Raw genomic sequence first — 20,413 nt, forward strand, 5'->3', positions numbered from 1 at the left:
AAAAAGCAAAAAAAAAAAAAGTGTATTTCTTATGTATTTTTTCCTCCAGATTAGCACCAATCATTTATTTGGGTTGTATTGAGTTGTTTCCAGTATCATTTACACAATTTAATCCATTTCCACTATTTACCTAGGCCCTTCAGCAGTGTTTTTTCACCATCTTGGGTCATACTTGGTTTTGCTCAGGGTTCACTCCTGATGGTACCTGGGGACCTAACTGGGGGTGGCTGTATGCAAGTCAAATCCTTAAACCTCGCCTCTCTGGCCCTCATTTTAAAGGGAAAGAATTAGAGGCCATAAAGGAACCTGATTCCTTACCCCTCACTTGAGCCACAAGTTTCAAAATTCATTAGTTTTGCCTTTTTTTTTTTGCTTTTCAGGTCACACCCAGTGATGCTCAGGGGTTACTCCTGGCTTTGCACTCAGAAATTACTCCTGGCAGTGCTTCGGGGACCATATGGGATGCCGGGGATTGAACCCAGGTCGGTCGCGTGCAAGGTAAACGCCCTACCCGCTGTGCTATCGCTCCGGCCCCAGTTTTGCCATTTTTATGCTATATATCCCAATGTGTGCAATTCTTGGAAATCAAACACACACATTTTATATGAACACTGTTGTACTCAACTCTTGGCAACAGCAGAGGAATGTTTTCATAAAAAGTAGTTAGTCCCAAATATAGAAACCCCCCCCAAGACTTCCTGTCTAGTACTTGAGTCCATTTTCTGATTTCACTCACCAATTCCCTAGAATTTAGGGCGAAAGCAAAGCAATCAGCTTGGCGATTCCAAGCACACCCTGGTGAAGGGCGCCACCACCTGGACTTACACAGCACTGCAGGGCTCCTGTAGACCAAAAGGCATCAGAACAAGATTAGACTCACAACAGGGCTAAGACCAATAACCGATTTCATCAGCCCTCTGGGTTCTTGAGCAGTTTTCACACAGGAAGTGCATTATACTTGCTGCTACACTTTCTACTGAGCACAAGAAGAGCCAAACCTGTTTTGAGCACAGCAGGCTCTATGGCAACATTAATGCCAGGACTTTAAGGAGGGCTCTTCAGTGGGCAGCAGAAATAACTCCCACAGGGACAGAACTAAATGACCTCCAGGGACAAGCACTCAGGACTAGAGCAGGTCCAACATATTCTGAAATCCCACTGCACACCTATCAGTGTAAGAGATTTGATTCCCAGCAGCTGGGTGTGGCCCCAGAGCAAACTGCAACACCACAACTGCTAGTTGTTAACAGTAAAACTTCCTGATCCTGGGCCTGGAGTGATTGTGCAGTGGTACGGTAGGGCATTTGCCTTACATTCAGGATGCTTGGTCATAATCCTTGGCATCCCATATGCTCCCCTTGAGCACCACCAGGATAAAGCCCTAAGCACTGGTGGGTGTAGCCCCAGGGGAAAAAGACAAAAAAAGGTTGATTCTAAGACAACCAAGAGTAGCAGAGCAACCTGGTATTGTGAGACGCGAAAGAAAATTCTAGTCTAACTCAGAAGTCAAACAATGCACCCCCCCTCATAACTAGGAAAATTTTACACAATTCTGCAATTCAAGTGACATAAAGCTAATGGGATTTAAACTAGCAAACTGTTTTCCTGGCTAGTTTGTCCTTTCTTTCCTTGCTTTTTGGGTCACATGCAGCAATGCTCAGGGCCTGGCTCTGCACTGAGGGATTACTCCTGGGTGGTGCTTGGGGCCATGTTTAAGGCAAACGCTCACCTGCTGTACTATCACTGTGGCCCACTAGTTTGTCTTAAAAATGTAAACCGTTTAAGAAAAATAGCCAGTGATTAATTTTCTTAGTTTCAGTATGAAACCACGCTGTCATTCAATAAAGACACACACTTCTTTTTGGGTTTTCGGCCATACCTGGACATGTTCAGGGGTTACTCCTGGCTCTGCACTCAGGAATTACTCCTAGGGCTACTTGGGGGACCATATAGGATGCTGGGGATTGAACCCGATCAGTCACATGCAAGGCAAGTGCCTTATCTGCTGTACTACTGCCCCCGTCCCAAGACATACATCTTTTGGCACGAAAGTTATGACAGCAGGTAAGCACTGCCTTGTGGCTGACCTGGGCTGGAGCCTCTCCAGGAGTGATCACTAAGCACGCGCGATGCCACCAGGTATTGCTATCGTCACCCCTACCCTACATACCACAGTAAACATTTGAGGAAATTTCCATGAAGAACTCTATTATCCACTTTCATAAACGTTTAAACCATACAGGTCTTGACCTAAAATATACTAGCAAGACAGAAACAGACACAAAGAAAATTATTTAAGACCTTTATTAACAGGTGCTTGCAGTTTGTTGACTTTTTTGAAAAAATCAAGCTGTAAACTTTTTATTACAAATTAAAAATGAGGTTCTTAAAAATCTCAACTTGACCAGATATGAAACAATTTAAAAACCTTTAAAGGTGTATTGAGAAAAACCAGGCTTCTTTTTTTTTTCTTTTTCTAAAAACACGTTTGTCATTACCAAAAAGAGACGTCTTTAGGTAAAAAATAATAAAAACCCCATGCTGCATAGATAATGCAGATAGTTCTGGTTATCTGGTCAATGGGCAAAAAGCAAGCACTTAAGGTCTTCAGCTCCAATCTTTTGTTCATTTCTTATTGCTGGAATTTCATATTCATTTCTTCTTGTTGGATGACTAAACTGCAAAGATAAAGAAAAGGGGGAAATTACTCTATACAATTGACAACAAGCAATCCATTTTAGCATACACCAAACCACTCTAGGTGAGGGTAAGTACAGAAGGCACTGATCAGTCTCACTGGTGTACACTGCTGTCCTGGTTATTCACAGGTTAGGCTGACCATCTGTCACCGAGAAAACGGTGGTGGTGGTGGTGGGAAGGGCAGAGGGGGGGAAAGAGAACAAAAGCATTGCAATTAGGTGCTGAAATTTCTGCAGACAAAAACACACACCTCATTAAACCAAAATTAAAAATTGCCAGGGGTGGAGGGCCTGAAGTGGTAGCACAGTGGCTAAGGGCACCCTCAATAGCAAAACCCACCTCCCAACTCTATTTTAACAAATAGGATGAATTACTATGCTAACAAATGTAACGAACAAAGAAAAATCCTCTCCCTTTTGTAGCTGTTACAATGACTCGGGGTTGCACATGTGACAGGTGGTGGTGCTCATACTCACTGAGCTCAGTGAGATTTGTACTTCCTAATTTTTCATGCTTGGGACATACCAGACAGTACTCATAGCTTACTCACAGCAGTTATCAGGGGCCCATTAGGGGCGTAAGGCAAGTGCCCTGGGCCTCCCCTCTGTACTACGTCTAGGCCGGGCCTTCAGCTACAGTGTGCACCAGCAATCAGAGCAATGCTGCAGGAATGCAGTCTGGTGCCATGTGAGACAGTCAGGATCTGTGACCATATACTTTTCAAGGCAGATACTTGGTCCCTGCACTACTTCTTCAGGTTCTACACACAAGATACAATAGGCCAGGCTGGTGCGATAGCACAGCGGGTAGGGCATTTGTCTTGCATGCGGCTGACCTGGGTTCGATTCCCAGATCCCATATGGTCCCCCGAGCACCACCAGGAGTAATTCCTTAGTACAAAGCCAAGAGTAACCCTCATGCATCGCCAGGTGTGACCAAAAAAATAAAATAAAAATAAAAAAAATTACAATAGGCCCCCTCGGCAGCAGAATTGAGATGGCTAATACTCGGCATTATCAGAAGGAACAGTTCAATGTATTTAGGTAACTAGATAAATCTGGGGGCTGGTGGAGTGTAGTGCCGAAAGCACTTGCCTTACATGTGATCAGTCAACCTGGGTGTGATCCCTGGCATTACAAAAGACCCACTGTGCCTTGTCAAGGAGTGATTCCTGAGCATAGAGCCAGGAGCTCAGTACTGAGGGTAGCCAAACAGATAACTCTTAAATAAGGGTCTGAGTGATAGTACAGTGGTAGGGCGTTGGCCTTGCATGCAGTTGACCTGGGTTTGATCCCTGGCATCCCATATGGTTCTCCAATCCCCTCCAGGAGTAATTCTGAGTGCAGAACCAGGAGCAACACCAAACATTGTAGGGTGTGAGCCAAAAACAAACAAACAAACAAACAAACAAACAAACAAACAACATGCAAACTAAACCAAACCAAAAGACATTCTTAAATATATGGCTTAGCAGGGGTCCGAGGGGTAGTACCAGGGGTCAGAGGGGTAGTACACTGGTAAGGCTCCATTAGTACGGAGAGGACCAGGAGGCGTGATCCCAGTGTGCAGAGCCAGGGATGTCTCCAAATAAAAAACTGCATTTTTCTTTTGCATCAATGGACACTCACTCTTCACTGCCCACTGCTCAGAACTGCGCCCTGGCTTCTTACCCGGATGATGGTAAAGATGTTAAGCCGGCATTTACTCAGCCCCGCCCTGCTCAGCCTCGGGAGCGGACGAATTCTCAGCTGGTGGATCGGCTGCTTTTGTCTCTTTGCCATCTTGTGGTTTAGGGTTTTCTGGGCGTCTGCGTCGGTAATTGAAGTTGCGGCGGTACCGACGTTGAGGTGGCTGCTGACCTTGGGTCTCATCTCCTTGATTTTCCTTATCTTCTTCATTGCCGTCCTCTCTAGGCTGTCTTTGGCGAGGAGGCCCTCTGTGACAAAATTGTGCAAACTCTCAAGGATAAAGGCCTTTATTCAACCCACTCCCATACTGACCCATGTTTTTACTCAACCAAATGCTGTATTTGTCCTTTCAAACATACAAGTTGCATGCAGGCAAATTTAGCAAAACTCAAAAGAGCAAGCGTCATAACCTCAGTTTGAGTGTAATGACTTGAATTAAGCACATAAAGAAGCGCAAGGATTAGAAATAAAAACCAAAACTTCCTTCTTAATATAAACAAAATAGCTATGATTAGCCCTACCTAGTCATACAAAACAATGTGGCCAGGCAGATGATGTTCTAGGCACTCAAACCCAGGCTCACATATGCAAAAGCTAGTATTACTTCAGCCCTTTGAGTCAGTCCCAAAGCATCACTGAGAGCAGCCTCCACAAACACTGCTGAGTGAGCCCCAACCCAAAGAAATGAAGAAAAAAAAGCAAAAATTCCCTTGAGCTAAAGCTACTAGGACTTCTTAATCTACAGGTCAAAAAAGTGCCACAAGCAGTTCCCTTAAAAAAAAAAAAAACCAAAAAACTATATATATATATATATATATATATATATATATGTGTGTGTGTGTGTGTGTGTGTCACATGTAATACTACCATTTTGCAAATAATTCAAATGTCGAACCAATGACCAAGGAATAAGTAAACAAAAAGTGATGCTCAGAGAGCAATGTCATTTGTCATAAAAAGCAATTAGGTATTGATACATGCTACTACAGTTAAGTAGTAACCAACAGTCAAGTGAAGTCCAAAGTTAACAGATTCCTTTGATGGAGAATACCGTTTACATGCCCGAAGGATTCTGGGCACTGTTTAGTAACTGACAACCTCCCCCTCTCCAAGGCAACACATTTCAAGCGCTAATGGGTGAGGTGTTTTCTGGGAAGACAGGCCTTAAATGGTTTTAAAAATTCTTATACAGAGCTGTATACTGTCTGTTACTTCTAAACTCCCCAATCTCACCTACCCATTCCAAGTTTTCTTCTCATCACTTTGGGGAACTTTGCCAATTTTTGGCGAAACTGCTCTGCCTTTCCCCCACGGCCCTGTTATGCCAGCCTCACATAGGGACCTCTGCACCAGTTTTCTATACTTCAAGCGTCCCACTGCATAGTTGGTCATTCCTACATATTTCTAGTTTTCCCGTCACATTCTTACTTTCTGCATAGGATGTATCATTAATTCTATCCTCTATTCTGTGCTTCTCTTCTCTCCATCTACCCCCTACTACCCTGCCTTAACCACTGTAAAGTCCATCAGTTATTGTTATCAAATTCCTACCCAACTATACTCATCTGGATAAACAAATGCTAGGTAAACCTTTCTTCCCAACCTGAGTCTGTAGCTCAGAATAGCTAGAAAACCACACTGCTGTGCAACTCACTTTTATTCTGCAACTACTACTCCTCCGGAAGTTCATTCTTTTTTTTTTTTTTTTGCTTTTTGGGTCACACCTGGCGATGCTCAGGGGACCATATGGGATGCTGGGATTTGAACCCGGGTCGGCCGCGTGCAAGGCAAACGCCCTACCTGCTGTGCTATCGCTCCAGCCCCCAAAGTTCATTCTTGACCCCACTCCCTTTGCTGAAATGACCCCAGAGCACTCCATTATGGTCGTCCTCCTGAACACCTGAGCACCACCACTAGATGTGGCCCCTCCAAACAAAACAAATTCCTGCTAAGTAGTTTGGAAAGCCCTGTTCTTTGTATGGTTCACTTCAAGACCAAAAAGCAATTAAGTGCCCAACAATCTGTCAGCATAACAAGTTAATTTCCCCGGGCCGGAGAGCGAGCTCAATGGGCTCAATGAGAGAGCCCCAGGATCCATCCTCAGTACGGTAGACATGGTTCCCAAACACCTAAGAAGCAATTCCTCAACTCTTAAGTGTGGTCCCAAACAACAGTTTCCTATCATCTACACAAAGCCATCATGGGCCACAGCTGCTGCACACTTCGTAGGCACCTGCCTGGCACACAGCAGACCTGAGGTTCCATCCCCAGCACCCACGTGTTCCCCTGAGGCCCACTAGGAGTGACCTCTGAGTGCAGATTCAGGAGTAAGCTCTGATCACTGCCGGATGTGGCCTGCTGTCCAAAACTTCAAGACGGCAGGACAGGGTGTCAATGCGCAAGAAACTGAGTACTTTTTTTTTTTTTTAAAGAAGGAAAGAAAAAAGAAAACAAAAACCAAACCAAACTCAACTTTCTGTGAACATACACTGTTGTGTAGCCACAAAATTATTTTGAAGACATCTGCATTATATTTTGGGGAGACACCATACATCTAAGTTTAAATTGATTGGAGAATTATGCCAACTCAGCAGAACTATTTATTCTCCACTACATTAGCTCAGTTACTGCTAACACTTTAAAGATTACCTTTGTCTTTCTCCCTCCCAATGAAGCAGGTCTTAGAGATGTTAATGCAATTTAAACTATTTTCTTACCTGGTTAAGGACAGAAAAACTGAAATTTCTTAGCCTCATTAAAGGAAAAAATAAATGGCTGTACAGAGTAAACCTCACCTACTACAAACTTTTAAAGTCAGTGCCAGCAAAGAAATTCTCAAAGGTAACAGAGGCAGACTCACCTCTCACGCATCTGATCAAAGAAAACATGAAGTGTCAGCAGACAAATGACTCAAGACTACTGCAGAAGCATGATCCTAACACATGCCTGAGAAAAATTAAGGCAAACCAACCTGCGGAATCGTGGTCTATAACCTCGATACATATTCTGCCTCACTGGTCTACCTTGTTCTCCTGCACCCTGGTTGTCAGCACCCTGAAAAGACAACAAACAGCTAGATTAGTTATCACAATTAAAACCCAAAGCCTAAGTAAAGGAGTTTATTCTTTTTAAATTTTGTTTTTTGGGGAACCACACCAGGGATCCAACCTAGGCTATCTCTCTGGCCAATGAGTAAAGGAGACCCAGTATTTGTGATCATACCAATAATCATTCTTTTGGGTCTTAACTAGGAAGTTATTCTTAATGGTTTCCTTTTTTGGGGGGTGGGGGTGGGGTCACACCAGCCATGCTCAGGGGTTACTCCTGGCTCTGCACTTAGGAATTACTTCTGGCAGTGCTTCGGGGACATTGGGATGCTGGGGATCGAACCTGGGACACTCACATGCAAAGCAAATTTCCCTCCTCTAAAAACAATTTTTTTAAAAAAAATTTTATTTTTCATGTCTGAAATTTCTATAACCTTGCTCTGGATGGAGCAGGGCAAGGCCTCAAACCGTTCCATAATGTTCTTGCAAGCACTGTAGGAATGCACAGGGTCACTCCAGACCCCAGCACGCTGGAGGCTTGCAGAGCGAATCTTAAAGGGAAGCAAAAGACACACAACGAATCTTACATCTCTCTAGCCCAATCAATCCTTATCTGTGAAATGAAACTCACCTCCATCACTTCTCCCTGCACAGGAGGGTTGGAATACTGTGGTCGACGCCCATAGGGTCTCCGCATGTAGTAAGGTGGGAACCGTCGCCTGCGGTAGGGCCGGCGTTGTTGGGCCTGGCCTTCGGGAGCACTCTCCGATCCCTCATTCTTTTCCCCACTCTCACTATTCTGGTAATTCTGCTGGTAATTGCGTGGAGGACCCCTGCGACGTGGATAGCGTCTATAATGGTTACGATCTGCTGCGTATTTACTGCCTTGCACTGGAACTCCACCAGGGCCTGTAACATTGGCTGCCTCCGCACCCTACAAGAGCCATTATTTACAGAAACAGTGTGCATTAAATACACTTAATGAATTTTATACCAACAGAAGCAAACTTTCTTGTGACCAGGGTGCACAGAAATGACTGAATATTAGATTAGTTCCTCGCTGCTCTGAAGAGCTTGCCCTCTAGCTGCAGCTGGCAAAACAGGTTCGATGCACCTGTGCTCATTGGTCACCTGACCCATCCAGCCACCTCAGAGCCACCATCCTAAGGGATGAGATCTCCAAAATATTTCCACACTAAAGTCAAACCTTTACACGAAAAACATCCTCACCTTTTCTCCTTCAACAACATCAAACTCCACAGTCTCTCCATCTCCTACACTGCGAAGGTACTTCCTGGGGTTATTCTTCTTTATGGCAGTCTAGTAATATCACATTCCAAAAATAGATTAACAGGGGAAATAATGTGCTTTTTTTCATTTAAAATGTATCAGTGTCATTATTTTAACTTAGCTATATACTTAAATTAGCTTTAAGAAAGACCAAATCACCAATAAATTTAGGAAAAATAGGGATCAGCGCTACACCCAAACCTTAACCAAGATATGTTTATGTGACAAAGCCCCCAATATTTGATTGAAACTAATACCCAGACACAACAATATACTTCTTAAAAAAAGCTTTGTGCAAAAGTGTTATATTTAGCTTTCAACAAAACAAGGATCTATCCCCAAAGACTGCACTTAATAGAATCCAGCCCCATCCGGGGTCAGTTTAGATGACAGGCGAGTTTAATTTTTGCATGCTTGAAAGCTGACCAAGCCAATTTTGCCCCCGTTTACAAATCAAAACGCAGTTACAATGACAACCCAGACTCTGTCCTGCTGTGTACTTCATACAAATACCTTAATGGAAATGTAATTCACATGTATAATGTTGCCACAGTTTATACTATGACTGCATGGCACAGTTGGTCATTATCACCCTGAGTAAAAATTAACTCATACAATGAAAGTGTTACTTCTCCAAATTGTTACAACAAAGTAAAAGGAAAGACTAACACCTTACACTTGTGTATCTTACACCTCCCCCCATATTAGCCATTCACTCTCATAACAGAAAGTGTAAGGTATTATTACTCCTTTTTAAAAAATATGTGAAGAGGGACTTCCCTCTAATGCTCGGGGTTCTGAATCCCACTATGATCCCAGCAGTCCCCTTTACAGGGCTATCCATGCATCTCCACTCCAGAGCAGGCATAACAGCCAACACAGCCAGAGCCAGTAAAAAAGTGCGGTTGCTCCTTCAACACCCTAAGACCCGAACATCCACGTCCCAAGAAACAACTACATGTTGAAGCCACTTCTCAAAGAGGAAAGCAGACTGGTGACACCTTAAGGGTCAGTAGGACTAGAAGACATGCAATCAAATAATTGACCTCTCATCTGTCATCTAAACTGCACAAAGTTATCCTGTCTTTCATAGTCAACTGTTAAACTGTGATCATTGGGGATAGTGGAAATATACCTAAGTAAAATCCCACAATTTTTAGTATCTTTCTTCAATGCACCCTCCACCCCCCACTCTTTAATATTGCTGACTGCAACAAGACTGACAAAAGCTATGATGCTGCTGCGTATTCCTACATATACCTGAGTAACAATAAAAAAGTTGGTTTTCAGATTTTAAAAAAAGGGAGAGAAATAATCTGGTTTAAAATACTGCCTTAAGCAGTCATATAGATACTTATATATAGCAAGCCGTCCTGAATTATACTGAATGTGAAGACATTTTCTAAGATGCATCACAGACTAAGAGTGGTTAAATTCTGAGAGCAATTCTCAACATAGACATAAGTTTCAACTGCAAACATTAACAACTAAGAAAACATACAAATTATCTTCACTAGCATCAAGTAGTAAATAGTATTAAGTAAAGCCTGAGACATTAATATCCGTGTTCATCTGATGACTTATGCAATGCCCAAAGTACTGTTAAAAACATTTTCCTTAGGTAACATGAGATAGTTCAGTAAGAGAAGCACCAAACCTTTGCTTCTCTTAAGGCAAAAACACCCAATCCCTGACAATGCTTTAGAACAAACAGAAGACCTGTTATTTTGCTCATTTTTAAAGCATTCACTGCAAATTAATGTTTGCAGTGTTGTCTTTTCCCCAGGATTACTCCTTACCATAAATTAAAGACTTAACAGTGCTTGTCATTTTTGGGGTATTTTTAAAAAAATAGCGAAATCATTAGCTCAAGATTAGGTTCAAGAATGTTTTGTATGCCCAAGTTTTTTTTTTTCTGAAATTTAGTGCAATGAGCTAGTTTCATTGTTTTTAAAAGCTACTGTTAGTGAACAGCTTGATGACTGGACTTAAGCTTTTTGCAAATAGTTAATAGTTATCCATCCTTCCCTTTCACAAGCAGTGTCCAGACAAGCACTCACAGCACTCACCTGGTGTACAAATACATCTTCCTTGGTGTCATTCCTGAAAGATATAACCAAGTTCAATAAGTTATAAATCAAAAGGACTCTAATTCATGTTTCCATACATGAATAATGTTTGGTCCCTATTTTCTCACTTTTATAAAGACTTTCTGGCTGCCAATAGCTATTAGTATAGAAATCATGAAAAGGAAATAGAAACTCACAGTAAATTACCGTAACTTTTTTCGGTTTGTGTTTTGGGAGCTATTCAGCAAGGGGTGCCTTATTGGTGCTGGGGCCCGAACCCAGGCTGACTCCCTACTATTGCTCTGGCCCAGTCTCTTTTAAAGGCTAGTGGATAACCAGTTACCTCAGTACTAAAATTTGCTATTTCTTACCTTATGAGTATGAACCATGAACCAATACCCCCCACTATAGAATATGCTTGCTAAGGTAAACCATAAATTTACTAGCTTCCTTCTTTCACACTTCATTTCTAATTTTCCATTTTCTTTAAGATAATCTACAACACCAAGAATCCCCCTAGAACACATGACACCAGGAGCAACTCCTAACGTTAAAGCCTGCAGGGATGACCTGGAGCTTGCCTTTTAGGTACACAAAATACATACAGAATTTCACACACCACTAGAATTTGTCATAAACCTGAAACTACTTGCAAAACATGAAACAGGATAGGAACCCTCACCAGAGATGCCCCTAATTATATTTCCTTATATTATATAAGGGAAGAGTGAGTGAATCTCTCAAATAAAGGTTTTTTCACTCTAGACCTTGAAGTCTATGCCTTTTCTACAGTCACCAGGTGCATGACCAAACCTAAACGCCATCACTAAAACAGCAGCAACCATCATCAAGTATAGATATGGATGCCAAGACAAGGAGGAATCAGAACTTCTTGTGGGGCTACTCTTCTGAGCCAGCTCCTTGGTCTGAGCATGGAGGTGCAGGTGAGATGACTGGCACTCAGTTCTCTCTTAATATTAGACATCACTGTACATTTTAAGTATTAGCCTATTTGGGGCTGGAGAGATAGCACAGGAGATAGGGCATTTGCCTTGCACACGGCCGACCCGGGTTCAATTCCCAGCATCCCATATAGTCCCCCGAGCACCGCCAGGAATATTTCCTGAGTGCAGAGCCAGGAATAACCCCTGTGTATCACCGGGTGTGACTCAAAAAAAGAGGGGGGGGGGGAAGTATTATCCTACTCAAACTGTTGTGGCCAGTGACTATCAATCTCGTTAGTCCCAGGGTGTACCATGAAGCCTTATGTTTCCTGTAGGCAGTTTTTTTGAGCTGTATGTGTGGAAGGAGGCCTTTCCAAGCAAGTGCTCAGGTGTCCAAAGAAGGACCCAACCCAGTGAAGCTAGGGCCATGAGATTGGAACTTGAGGACTAAGCTCATTATCTCACCTCAACCCATCTATGTGAGAATTTCTTACATTCTGGTTTTTGGGCCACACCTGCTGGTGCTCAGGGATAGACACACAGGGTCCCGCGAATGGAACCTGTATCAGCTGCATGCATGCTGTAGTATCTCTCCGTACCCCCCAAGCACCTTAAAAATACTGTATAGCAGGGATAAAAAACACTTATGACTGGCTTGGAGCAAGGCAAAAACTTTAAACCACTGACCCATCTCCTGGTCCTGCCCTAAGTGTTAAATGAGGATGGTGTCAAGGTAGTCAGGTCAGATATGCGGTAAAAGCAATAACTGAAATCTCCGAGAATAAACAGTTTAATGCAGGCTGCTGGAATTTGGCTTTAAGAGAGAAACAGGACCAAGGCTAGAGAGTAATCAAAGGAGGTTTTGTATATATGAAGCCGGGGTTCAATCCCCATCCTAGGAGCAGCTCAAGTGGAGCTAGATAGACCCTTGGACACTGCCGGGTGTGCCTCTTCCCACAAAGAACTGGGACCAAATCAGGCAGGTAGCAAAGTTCAAGTAGGTCCCGGGAATTATAAATAATTACATATTAACATGGCAAGTCTGAAAACACAGGGAACGCATTCAAAAGTGAGCATCTGGAGAGATAGTCCAGCAGACAGGATGCTTGCCTGGCATGCGGCTTATCCAGGTTCCTTCTCAGCACCACACTGTCTGTCCCCATCCCCACAATCCCTGAGCACAGAGCCGGGAGAAAGCCCTAAGTACTGCTAGGTGAACAAAACTGTTAAAATACTCCACCCTTTCCCCCCCACTTCTTTCTAATACCTCTAGTATTCAATAAGAGGAAAAGGTTACAATGAATGGGATAGCTTTGCTGATGATCCACAGAGCACTACATGCACCAAAAAATTCTACAGTGTAAATCATGAAGTTTACTTTTATGGTAACAGGGTAAACTTCTGATCCCCCACCCAATAAATACCCCTGGCAGTGCACAGGGGACCATATGGGATGCTGGGAATTGAACCCGGGTTGGCTGAGTGAAAGGCCAACGCCCTACCTGCTGTGCTATTGCTCCAGCCCCCATACCCAGAAGTACTACAAGGCACATGGTTGGAAACAAACCTTTAATAGCTAGTTGATTAGAAATAATAAGGAATTAATAGTGGTCATTACATCTATCTGCCAAATAGGTCTGCAAGTAGCACATAAATAGTACCATAGCCACAACTAATTGATGTTCTCCAACATGATGGATTTTCAAACCCTAAGGCTCAAAGAAATATAATAGAAGAGGTTCATCAGGAAAGGCAGGTAGTCCAGTTCAACTTGGTGCTACTGGCTAACATGGTGAAAAATAAGGGGTCCCTTGCACTAATGGAGGTAGAGGACTTCTAGTGCCCCTAGATTTCTGCATCAATAATTGGGGGATATGCCTGAGATAATGCAGGGCTAATGCACCTGCCTTGCAAGTGGCAGACCCTAGTTCAATCTCTGGTACCACACGCGGTATGTCCTACACACCAGAGTACATCTCTAAAGAACACCCCCCAGCACCCGACTGGGCACCAGAGATAGCTCAATGGGTTGGAGCACATAATTTGCACGCAGGAGGCTCCGGTCTTAGCCCTGACAGAGGATGTCTCCTTTGTAAATTAGTATGCATTAAAATTACTTCTAGGAGGCTTGGAACGATCAATCCTCAGGGAATCATATGGGATGCTGGGAATTGAACTCTGATCAGCCGCGTATAGCATATAGGGAGCTTGCCTTGCACGCGGCCAAACCAGGTTCGATTCCTGGCATCCAACATGGTCCCATGTACTACCAGGAATAATTCCTGAATGCAGAGTCAGGAGTAACCCCTCAGCATTGCATGGGTGTGACCCCGCCAAATTTATAAATGTTATCACCCATTATTAATCTGGTTAGCCAGTATACCTGTTCTTTGACCAATCTGTATTTGTAAGCTATACCCCATTCTTGTTTTCTAATGTGGCTGTGGATATTCCCATGCTGAAAACATTACCAACAACAGGATTTTAGGGTTCAGAGATGTCCAAGGGCTGAAGCACACACGGTTGCACCTGAGAATCCTGGGCTCAACCCCTGGCATCACTGCACCTTCAGCAGCCAATATATACTTGGCATAGCCAAATCAAATGCACAAGACAGTATCTCCTTGAAAAGAGTTTGGAAGATGTCTTGTAGGCAAAGACATGTGTTAGTTGATATGCTACTTACTGATACCATGTCAGGCCATAGCACCTATTTTACTACTGACATTAAGCTGGCCTACTAGGAAGCATCTTGACCTAAGAGGAAATAGATTTCAGAAAGAAACCTGACTACTCAACATGCAGTGTTAGTCAGGATACAATGTTTTCTGTGCCACTTGTGGTTGTTCAAAGCCAGGCCTTTAATCCCTGGCCCAGGACATGTGTAGGTCAGTCTTTCCTAAAGCACAGAGATACCATGATACCATCCAGACGCCAGAATCATGAGCCATCTTTTCCATCAAAAAAACAAGGGTGGGTGGATGGGTACTAAGCATGCAACAGCCTATACACTGGGATTAACTCCTAGATATTGTGCCAAGTGCCTCAACCATACTTTAGTGCTACCCCCTTCAAATTAAAACAAAACAAAAACAAAACAAACCCACCATAATTAATGATTATTTACTGCTAAGAATTGACTACCCTGGCCAGTTTTTTTTTGAGGGGTGAATGGGAATGAAAACCAGTTGGCTGAAGGGTGAAGACCCTTCTTCCAAGCAGACCTCAGGATGCCCAGAGGCTCAATACGAGCACCTGAGGATGCAATGCTGCATGTGTGACCTTAAGGTGCAAAAATGTAACCTGGATCAGGTGCATGTTAGGGATGTGTTTTAACCATTGCACTACCTCCCAGGCCGCCTTCAGAGATCGTGCATTATAGTGACAGATTAAGGCATCTGCCTTGCCCCAATCTGATGCCAGAGATTGCTCCCCAAATAAAGCAGTATTAAGGTAGCTAAAATGGCTCATCAAGAAACATGCTTGAACTTCCAATTAACAATGCACAGAGGGGAAAAAGGGGAATTATCGTCAGTAGTACTGCACACCTCACCCTTTTGCAAAGTATCTTCGGAATCCAAAGGCACACTCCTGCTCTATTATCATACTTTATTGGAGTTGCAAGTATTTATAGACAGGAAAGACTCGTTTATGAGCTCCTCCCCATTAAAGGTAAGTCATTGAGGACAGAATCTATTTCTTTTAGCACCCAGCAAACCATTACTGTAGAAACATGGTTTACATGCTCAATTAAATCTTTTTACGCTTACTGAGTGCATACTTCTCACTTAATACTGGAGGCCAGCTTTTCAAATTAAAATGTAATTATCACTACTTTAAATTTTTTAGGGGTATGGATTGGGCCACACCCTACAGTTCTCAGTGGCTGCTCCCTGAGACCATATGTGGTCAGGGGATGTAAATGGACCTGTTGCGTTACAAGGTTATGTGCCTCACACCCCCCCATCCCCACCTCGTACACCCCTCCATTCCATAAAATTTTTTCAAATCCTGTTCTACTTTTTTCTTTCTTTTTGGGTCACACCCAGCAATGCACAGGGGACTGATCATATGGGATGCTGGGAATTGAACCCGGGTCAGCAGTATGCAAGGCAAACGCCCTTACCCACTGTACTATCACTCCAGCTCCTGAAATCCTATTCTTTCAATTGATTGTTTTTTTCCCCATAACCTCCAATAGCCACCAGGTCTATAATAAATGTTATCAAATTCAAAGACCTCCCTAAGTCCTTCCTATGAAATTTAAGATTGAGGCTAGGGATGTAGCTCAGAGCAGAGCACCTGCCATGCGTATGCGAGGCTTTGGGTTTGATTCCAGCACTGCATCTTCCCCTCTGAGCACAACTTGTGCTCAGCAGTCTGGTGAGGTCCACTCTTCCTCCTGAAAAGATTAGTCCCGGACCTGGAGCCAAGTACAGTGAGCAGGGTGTTTACCTTGCACAGGCTGGCCTGGGTTTGTTCCTCTGCATCCCATATGGTCCCCCAAGCACCGCCAGGAGTAATTCCTGAGTGCAGAGCTGGACGTTAGTGTGACACAAAAAGGCAAAAAATAATGGAAGTATGGGCCAGAGAGATAGCTCAAAGTCCACCACCATCACCAGGAAGTGCCCAACTTCCTACACCCCCCAAATTAGTCTGATTTCAACTGTTCACTAGATTTGGTGAATGATCTTACAGGTCTACAAACTTACAAGCAGGCATAAACATTTCAGGCTCTGCAGGGTCAAAGACTCTTGCACATTCCTTATCAAGACTTATGATAAAACACAGGACAGAGTTTAATCAGCCAGCACCATATGCACCATCTTAGGTATGGTGTAATAAAAACCCTTTTTCTTTGGTTGTTTCTGGGCCACACACACCTGGTGACACGCAGGGGTTATGCCTTTGTCTGAATTAAGGAATCACTTCTGGTACTGCTCAGGGATCATATGGGGTTCTGGGAATGAAAACCAGTTGGCTGATTTTTCAGGCTGATTTCACAGCCTGAAAAATTTTGTGTTCAGAATTTTGTCTGAACTCATTGATGATCTCCCTACCATTTCAACAGTAGTTAACAGGTAAGCTGCTTTTTATAATAAAGCAAAATTTCTAGAGGGCTAATTCTAGTCACATTAACTAGCTTACAAACTCAGCCTAGGAGAAACAAGGAATTCCTCCCAGAATTTATCCTAATTACCCAGAAATAATAAATTTCTATTACAGACTAATAATAAAGCCAAAAAAATTTGCTGCCTTAAAAGCACTATACTCTTATTTCATAGTACCAAGGGGGTAAATTTAAAATAGCACTGGCAATAATTAGGTTGAAATAAATGTCCACAGCAAAAATAGCTCCTATTTGAATCATGAAAACCCTCAAGAACCTAAGAAATGCAATCCATGATCTTAAAGTTAAAATTACACCACAGCAATCACCCCCCCAAATTGAGCTGCTCCTTACAGACAAGCATACAAGTGGGCAACACTCCTGAGTCTCAACTCGCACAAGCGGCAGCAACCTCCAACCCTGGTCACCTACTGATCCAAAGGAGAGCTTTCCAACGAGAATTTTTTCACATGATCACTTCCTCTTAATCAAGGCAAACCTCCCCTGGACTTAATTGCAATCAAGTTTACAGTGTTGATTATTCAAGCCCCAGAATCATTTTTTAAAAAGCTAGGTTAGAAATATAAACCTACAATAGTTAATCTGACAAAATAGTTGAGGTTAGAACTGTCCAAACAAAGGATTATCAAAAGCCAATTTGAATTTAACTTGCCCTGGAGGAAGACTAACAGATCTGATTCCAAATCAAAACAGGGATCTGTCCAGGAATGGCATCAGAATCAAAATTCAGATAGGGAGATATGTAAAGAACTACTCTATCTTGGCTATTCATTTTCACACCAACATAAGTCCATTAACCACCTGCAGCAAAACAGCAAGTACCTGCTCCAATTTCTAAATACGCAAAAGATGAGTACTAAAAGACTGCTAATTACAGCCCCTTCTAATGTGTACACAGGGAGCTTAAGGATTTAACCAAGTTTCTCATGGTTTGATCCACCAGCAATCACTTGTAACTTTCGGTAAACCAATCCAAGTTCTATGGAGTCCAAGCTACAAACTCAGGGAATTTCCATCATATACATCCTTCCATGATAAGCATGCAAATTAAAACAAGGGGCAAACATCCCCTTTCTTCACCAATTTTAACCCACTACACCCCCCCCACCCCACCCCCAAAAGAGAGAGATGTAGCCTGTCATAAAGGCAGTGTAAGAACAGATGGAAAACAAGGATTTTGGAAGAAAACATGTTTCCCCACAACTGCAAATGTGGAAAAGAGACCAGAAAATGCTTGCAAGTGCTTCTGCTCTGGGCGTTTCCACAGTACTTTATTGGCTGAGTAATGAACCTTTTTTCATCAGTCAATTATGCCTGCCTTTAAGCTCGATGCTGCCCATTTGGTTCCCTGCAGTGGTGTACATTAACATTCGGTAGTTATTTTACTCCTCACGGCTCTCTTCTGTTCAACTGCTTAATGCCTTCCACAGTAAGAATGCATGAAAAAATGCTGGGCTGTCAGCACCACACCTGCGAGGCCAGCATTTGTCAGCACACCCGGTGGTCTACACCCGCACTAGCCTTGGCAGCCATCTTGGAAAGGATGCCCGGCTCACCAGGGAGAGTCTCAGGAGTGCTGCGAGGAACCGGGCCTTTCAGGACCCGCTGCTGCGGCGCTAAGCCCCAGCCTGGAGCCGGCGCTCGCAGCTCTGCCTTCGGACACGAGGAGGAAGGCAATGGAATAAAAGGCCACTACAGGCTGCAATCAGGAAGCGTTACAAAAACGGATTTAATGGGTATGATTCCTGGGCCGGGAGCAAGATAAAGCCAAGGAAATGAACATTTTCGCGATGTTATCTACCGCACGAGCAAACAAATACTGACTGGTGAAGCAGTCCTGAAATTTACCCAGGGCATTCAAGACAGCACTGATGGAACCGTTAAACAAAGGCAGCATTAACCTCCCAGCAAAGATGACAAGTCCTCCCATGCTTGCACTGTCAGATCACGCTCCTCCAAAGGCTAACAAGTTGCAAATCACCTATAGGCAAATCAGCGGGCCCGGTTCCCCAATACCCACTCCAATAACGTGCAGAGAGGAACGGCACGGATCAACACGTTGGTGGGCCCGCGGCCGGCGACTTTCCCTCCACCTCCCGTTTCCTGGTCTGCCCAGGGCTCTCAGGGCTCCACTCCGCCCGCCTCCCCCGAACGCCGAGCAGCCCGACCGAGGCCCCGTCCCCACCCGCGGGACCCCCGCCCCCCCATCCACGCCGGCCCACGTGGCCCGGACGGTCCCAGGGAGCGGAGGGCATGCGGGAGGGGGCAGGACAGGGCGCCGGGGCCGGCCGTTCTCACCTGTTGATGAAACCATATCCGTTCCTTACATTGAACCATTTTACTGTTCCCAAAACCTTCGTTGCTGGAGGAGGGAAACGAGAGACAAACCCGCGGTTACCAGAGAGCCGCCGCGGGGCCCGCCACGCTCTGGCATCCGGTCCCCGGCGGCGGCCACCTGACAGCGTCCGGCGGGCGGGCCGGGCCGCGGCGGCGCACGTGGGGGGCTGGCGGCGGCGGCGGGCCGGGGCGCGGGCGCGGCGAGCACGTGAGGGCAGGGGCAGGCGCCCGGCCCACTCCGGCCTGCGTAGGCGGCGCGCCGCGCCCTCCGGGTCCACGCGGAAGGGAGCGGGCCGGGGGGCCGGGAACAACGGCGAGCGGGCCCGGGCGCACGCGGCCGGGGGGAGGGGCGCGGGGTCCGCGGGGGGCGCGGGGAGGCGGCGCGCGCGCGCCCACCGGGCACGCGGGCCGGCGTCCGCGAGGGCACGGGGGGAGGGGCGGCCGCGCGCCGCCCCGCCGGTTCCCCCCCGCCGCCCCGCTTCGGGTAACGGTTCCGTCGCCGGGCGGCCGCGCGGCCCCACCCCCGGCCCCGCACCCGAGCCTCACCGATGACCTTCTTGTCCCCGCCGGCGGGCGCCGCCGATGTGAGGCCGCCCGGGCCGCCGCTCCCTGCGCCGCTGCCCGTGGTGCCGGGCTTGGTGTCGGCGGCGCTGAGGGCGGGGGCGGCGGGGGGGGCGGCGGGCGGCTGCTGGGTCTCGGCCTCGCTGCTCATGGTTGCGGTGATGGTGACTGGGGCCGGCTGCGGCAGCTGCGGCTCCTCCCGGGGTGTGATGGTAACTAGGCCGGCGGCGGCGGTGGGGCTGCTCAGGGCTCTCTGGGGTCCGCTCTCCGCTCCCGCTACCGATCGAACTAGCGAGAATGGCGGGACAGGCGGGATAAGCCCTTCGATCGGCCCGCCCTCGGCGCCGCTCACTGGCCAACAGTGCTGCCAATCTCACCACCTGACCTCAATCTCTGACCCTTATTGGCTCTCGCTTTATCACTCTCACATCCTCATTGGTCCACAGGCGGCTAATTCGGCCGACCTACAACCGTTCCTGCCTCCGCCGCCGCCATAGAGACCGGAACTAGAACTAGAGTAGAGTCACCACGAGAACCATAGAGTACCCGAGAGGACGCGCAGAGAGAACGTGACTTTCATGAGGCTGCAGCCTGCGCGGGCGGGCCCCACGTCCACGGTTGGGTTCTGGACCAAGGAAAGGAATGG

General features: G+C 45.6%; 1 protein-coding gene and 1 non-coding gene across 3 annotated transcripts; both read right to left on the bottom strand.

The window, feature by feature from the left end:
* Positions 1-2,288: 2,288 nt before the first annotated feature.
* On the bottom strand, positions 2,289-20,063 carry YBX1 (Y-box binding protein 1). 2 transcript variants are annotated; one of them, XM_055140183.1, is made up of 8 exons: positions 19,753-20,063; positions 19,168-19,231; positions 10,795-10,828; positions 8,666-8,755; positions 8,067-8,369; positions 7,360-7,442; positions 4,371-4,636; positions 2,289-2,678 (listed from the first exon to the last, which is right to left on the bottom strand). In XM_055140183.1, exons 1-7 carry the CDS (start codon positions 19,916-19,918, stop codon positions 4,402-4,404), a joined length of 975 nt encoding a protein of 324 aa, XP_054996158.1. In that variant the 5' UTR covers positions 19,919-20,063; the 3' UTR covers positions 2,289-2,678; positions 4,371-4,401. The 2 variants fall into 2 exon arrangements, with proteins under 2 accessions (XP_054996158.1, XP_054996159.1); XM_055140184.1 differs by lacking the exon at positions 8,666-8,755.
* Positions 7,848-7,979, bottom strand: LOC129405392 (small nucleolar RNA SNORA9). The gene has a single exon (XR_008630544.1). It is a non-coding gene; the product is annotated as a small nucleolar RNA SNORA9 (small nucleolar RNA).
* Positions 20,064-20,413: the final 350 nt, after the last annotated feature.

Source organism: Sorex araneus, chromosome 5 (assembly GCF_027595985.1).
Source record: "Sorex araneus isolate mSorAra2 chromosome 5, mSorAra2.pri, whole genome shotgun sequence".
NCBI lineage: Eukaryota > Metazoa > Chordata > Mammalia > Eulipotyphla > Soricidae > Sorex > Sorex araneus.

Bases quoted from the DNA above. Each gene is read 5' to 3' on its own strand.
- YBX1 (XM_055140183.1), bottom strand. From the start codon at position 19,918: ATGAGCAGCGAGGCCGAGACCCAGCAGCCGCCCGCCGCCCCCCCCGCC. The intron at 10,829-19,167 runs GTGAGAACGGCC...TATATCTTTCAG, and splicing joins GGATATGGTTTCATCAACAG to GAATGACACCAAGGAAGATG. The intron at 8,370-8,665 runs GTGAGGATGTTT...TGGCTCTTGTAG, and splicing joins ATGTTGTTGAAGGAGAAAAG to GGTGCGGAGGCAGCCAATGT.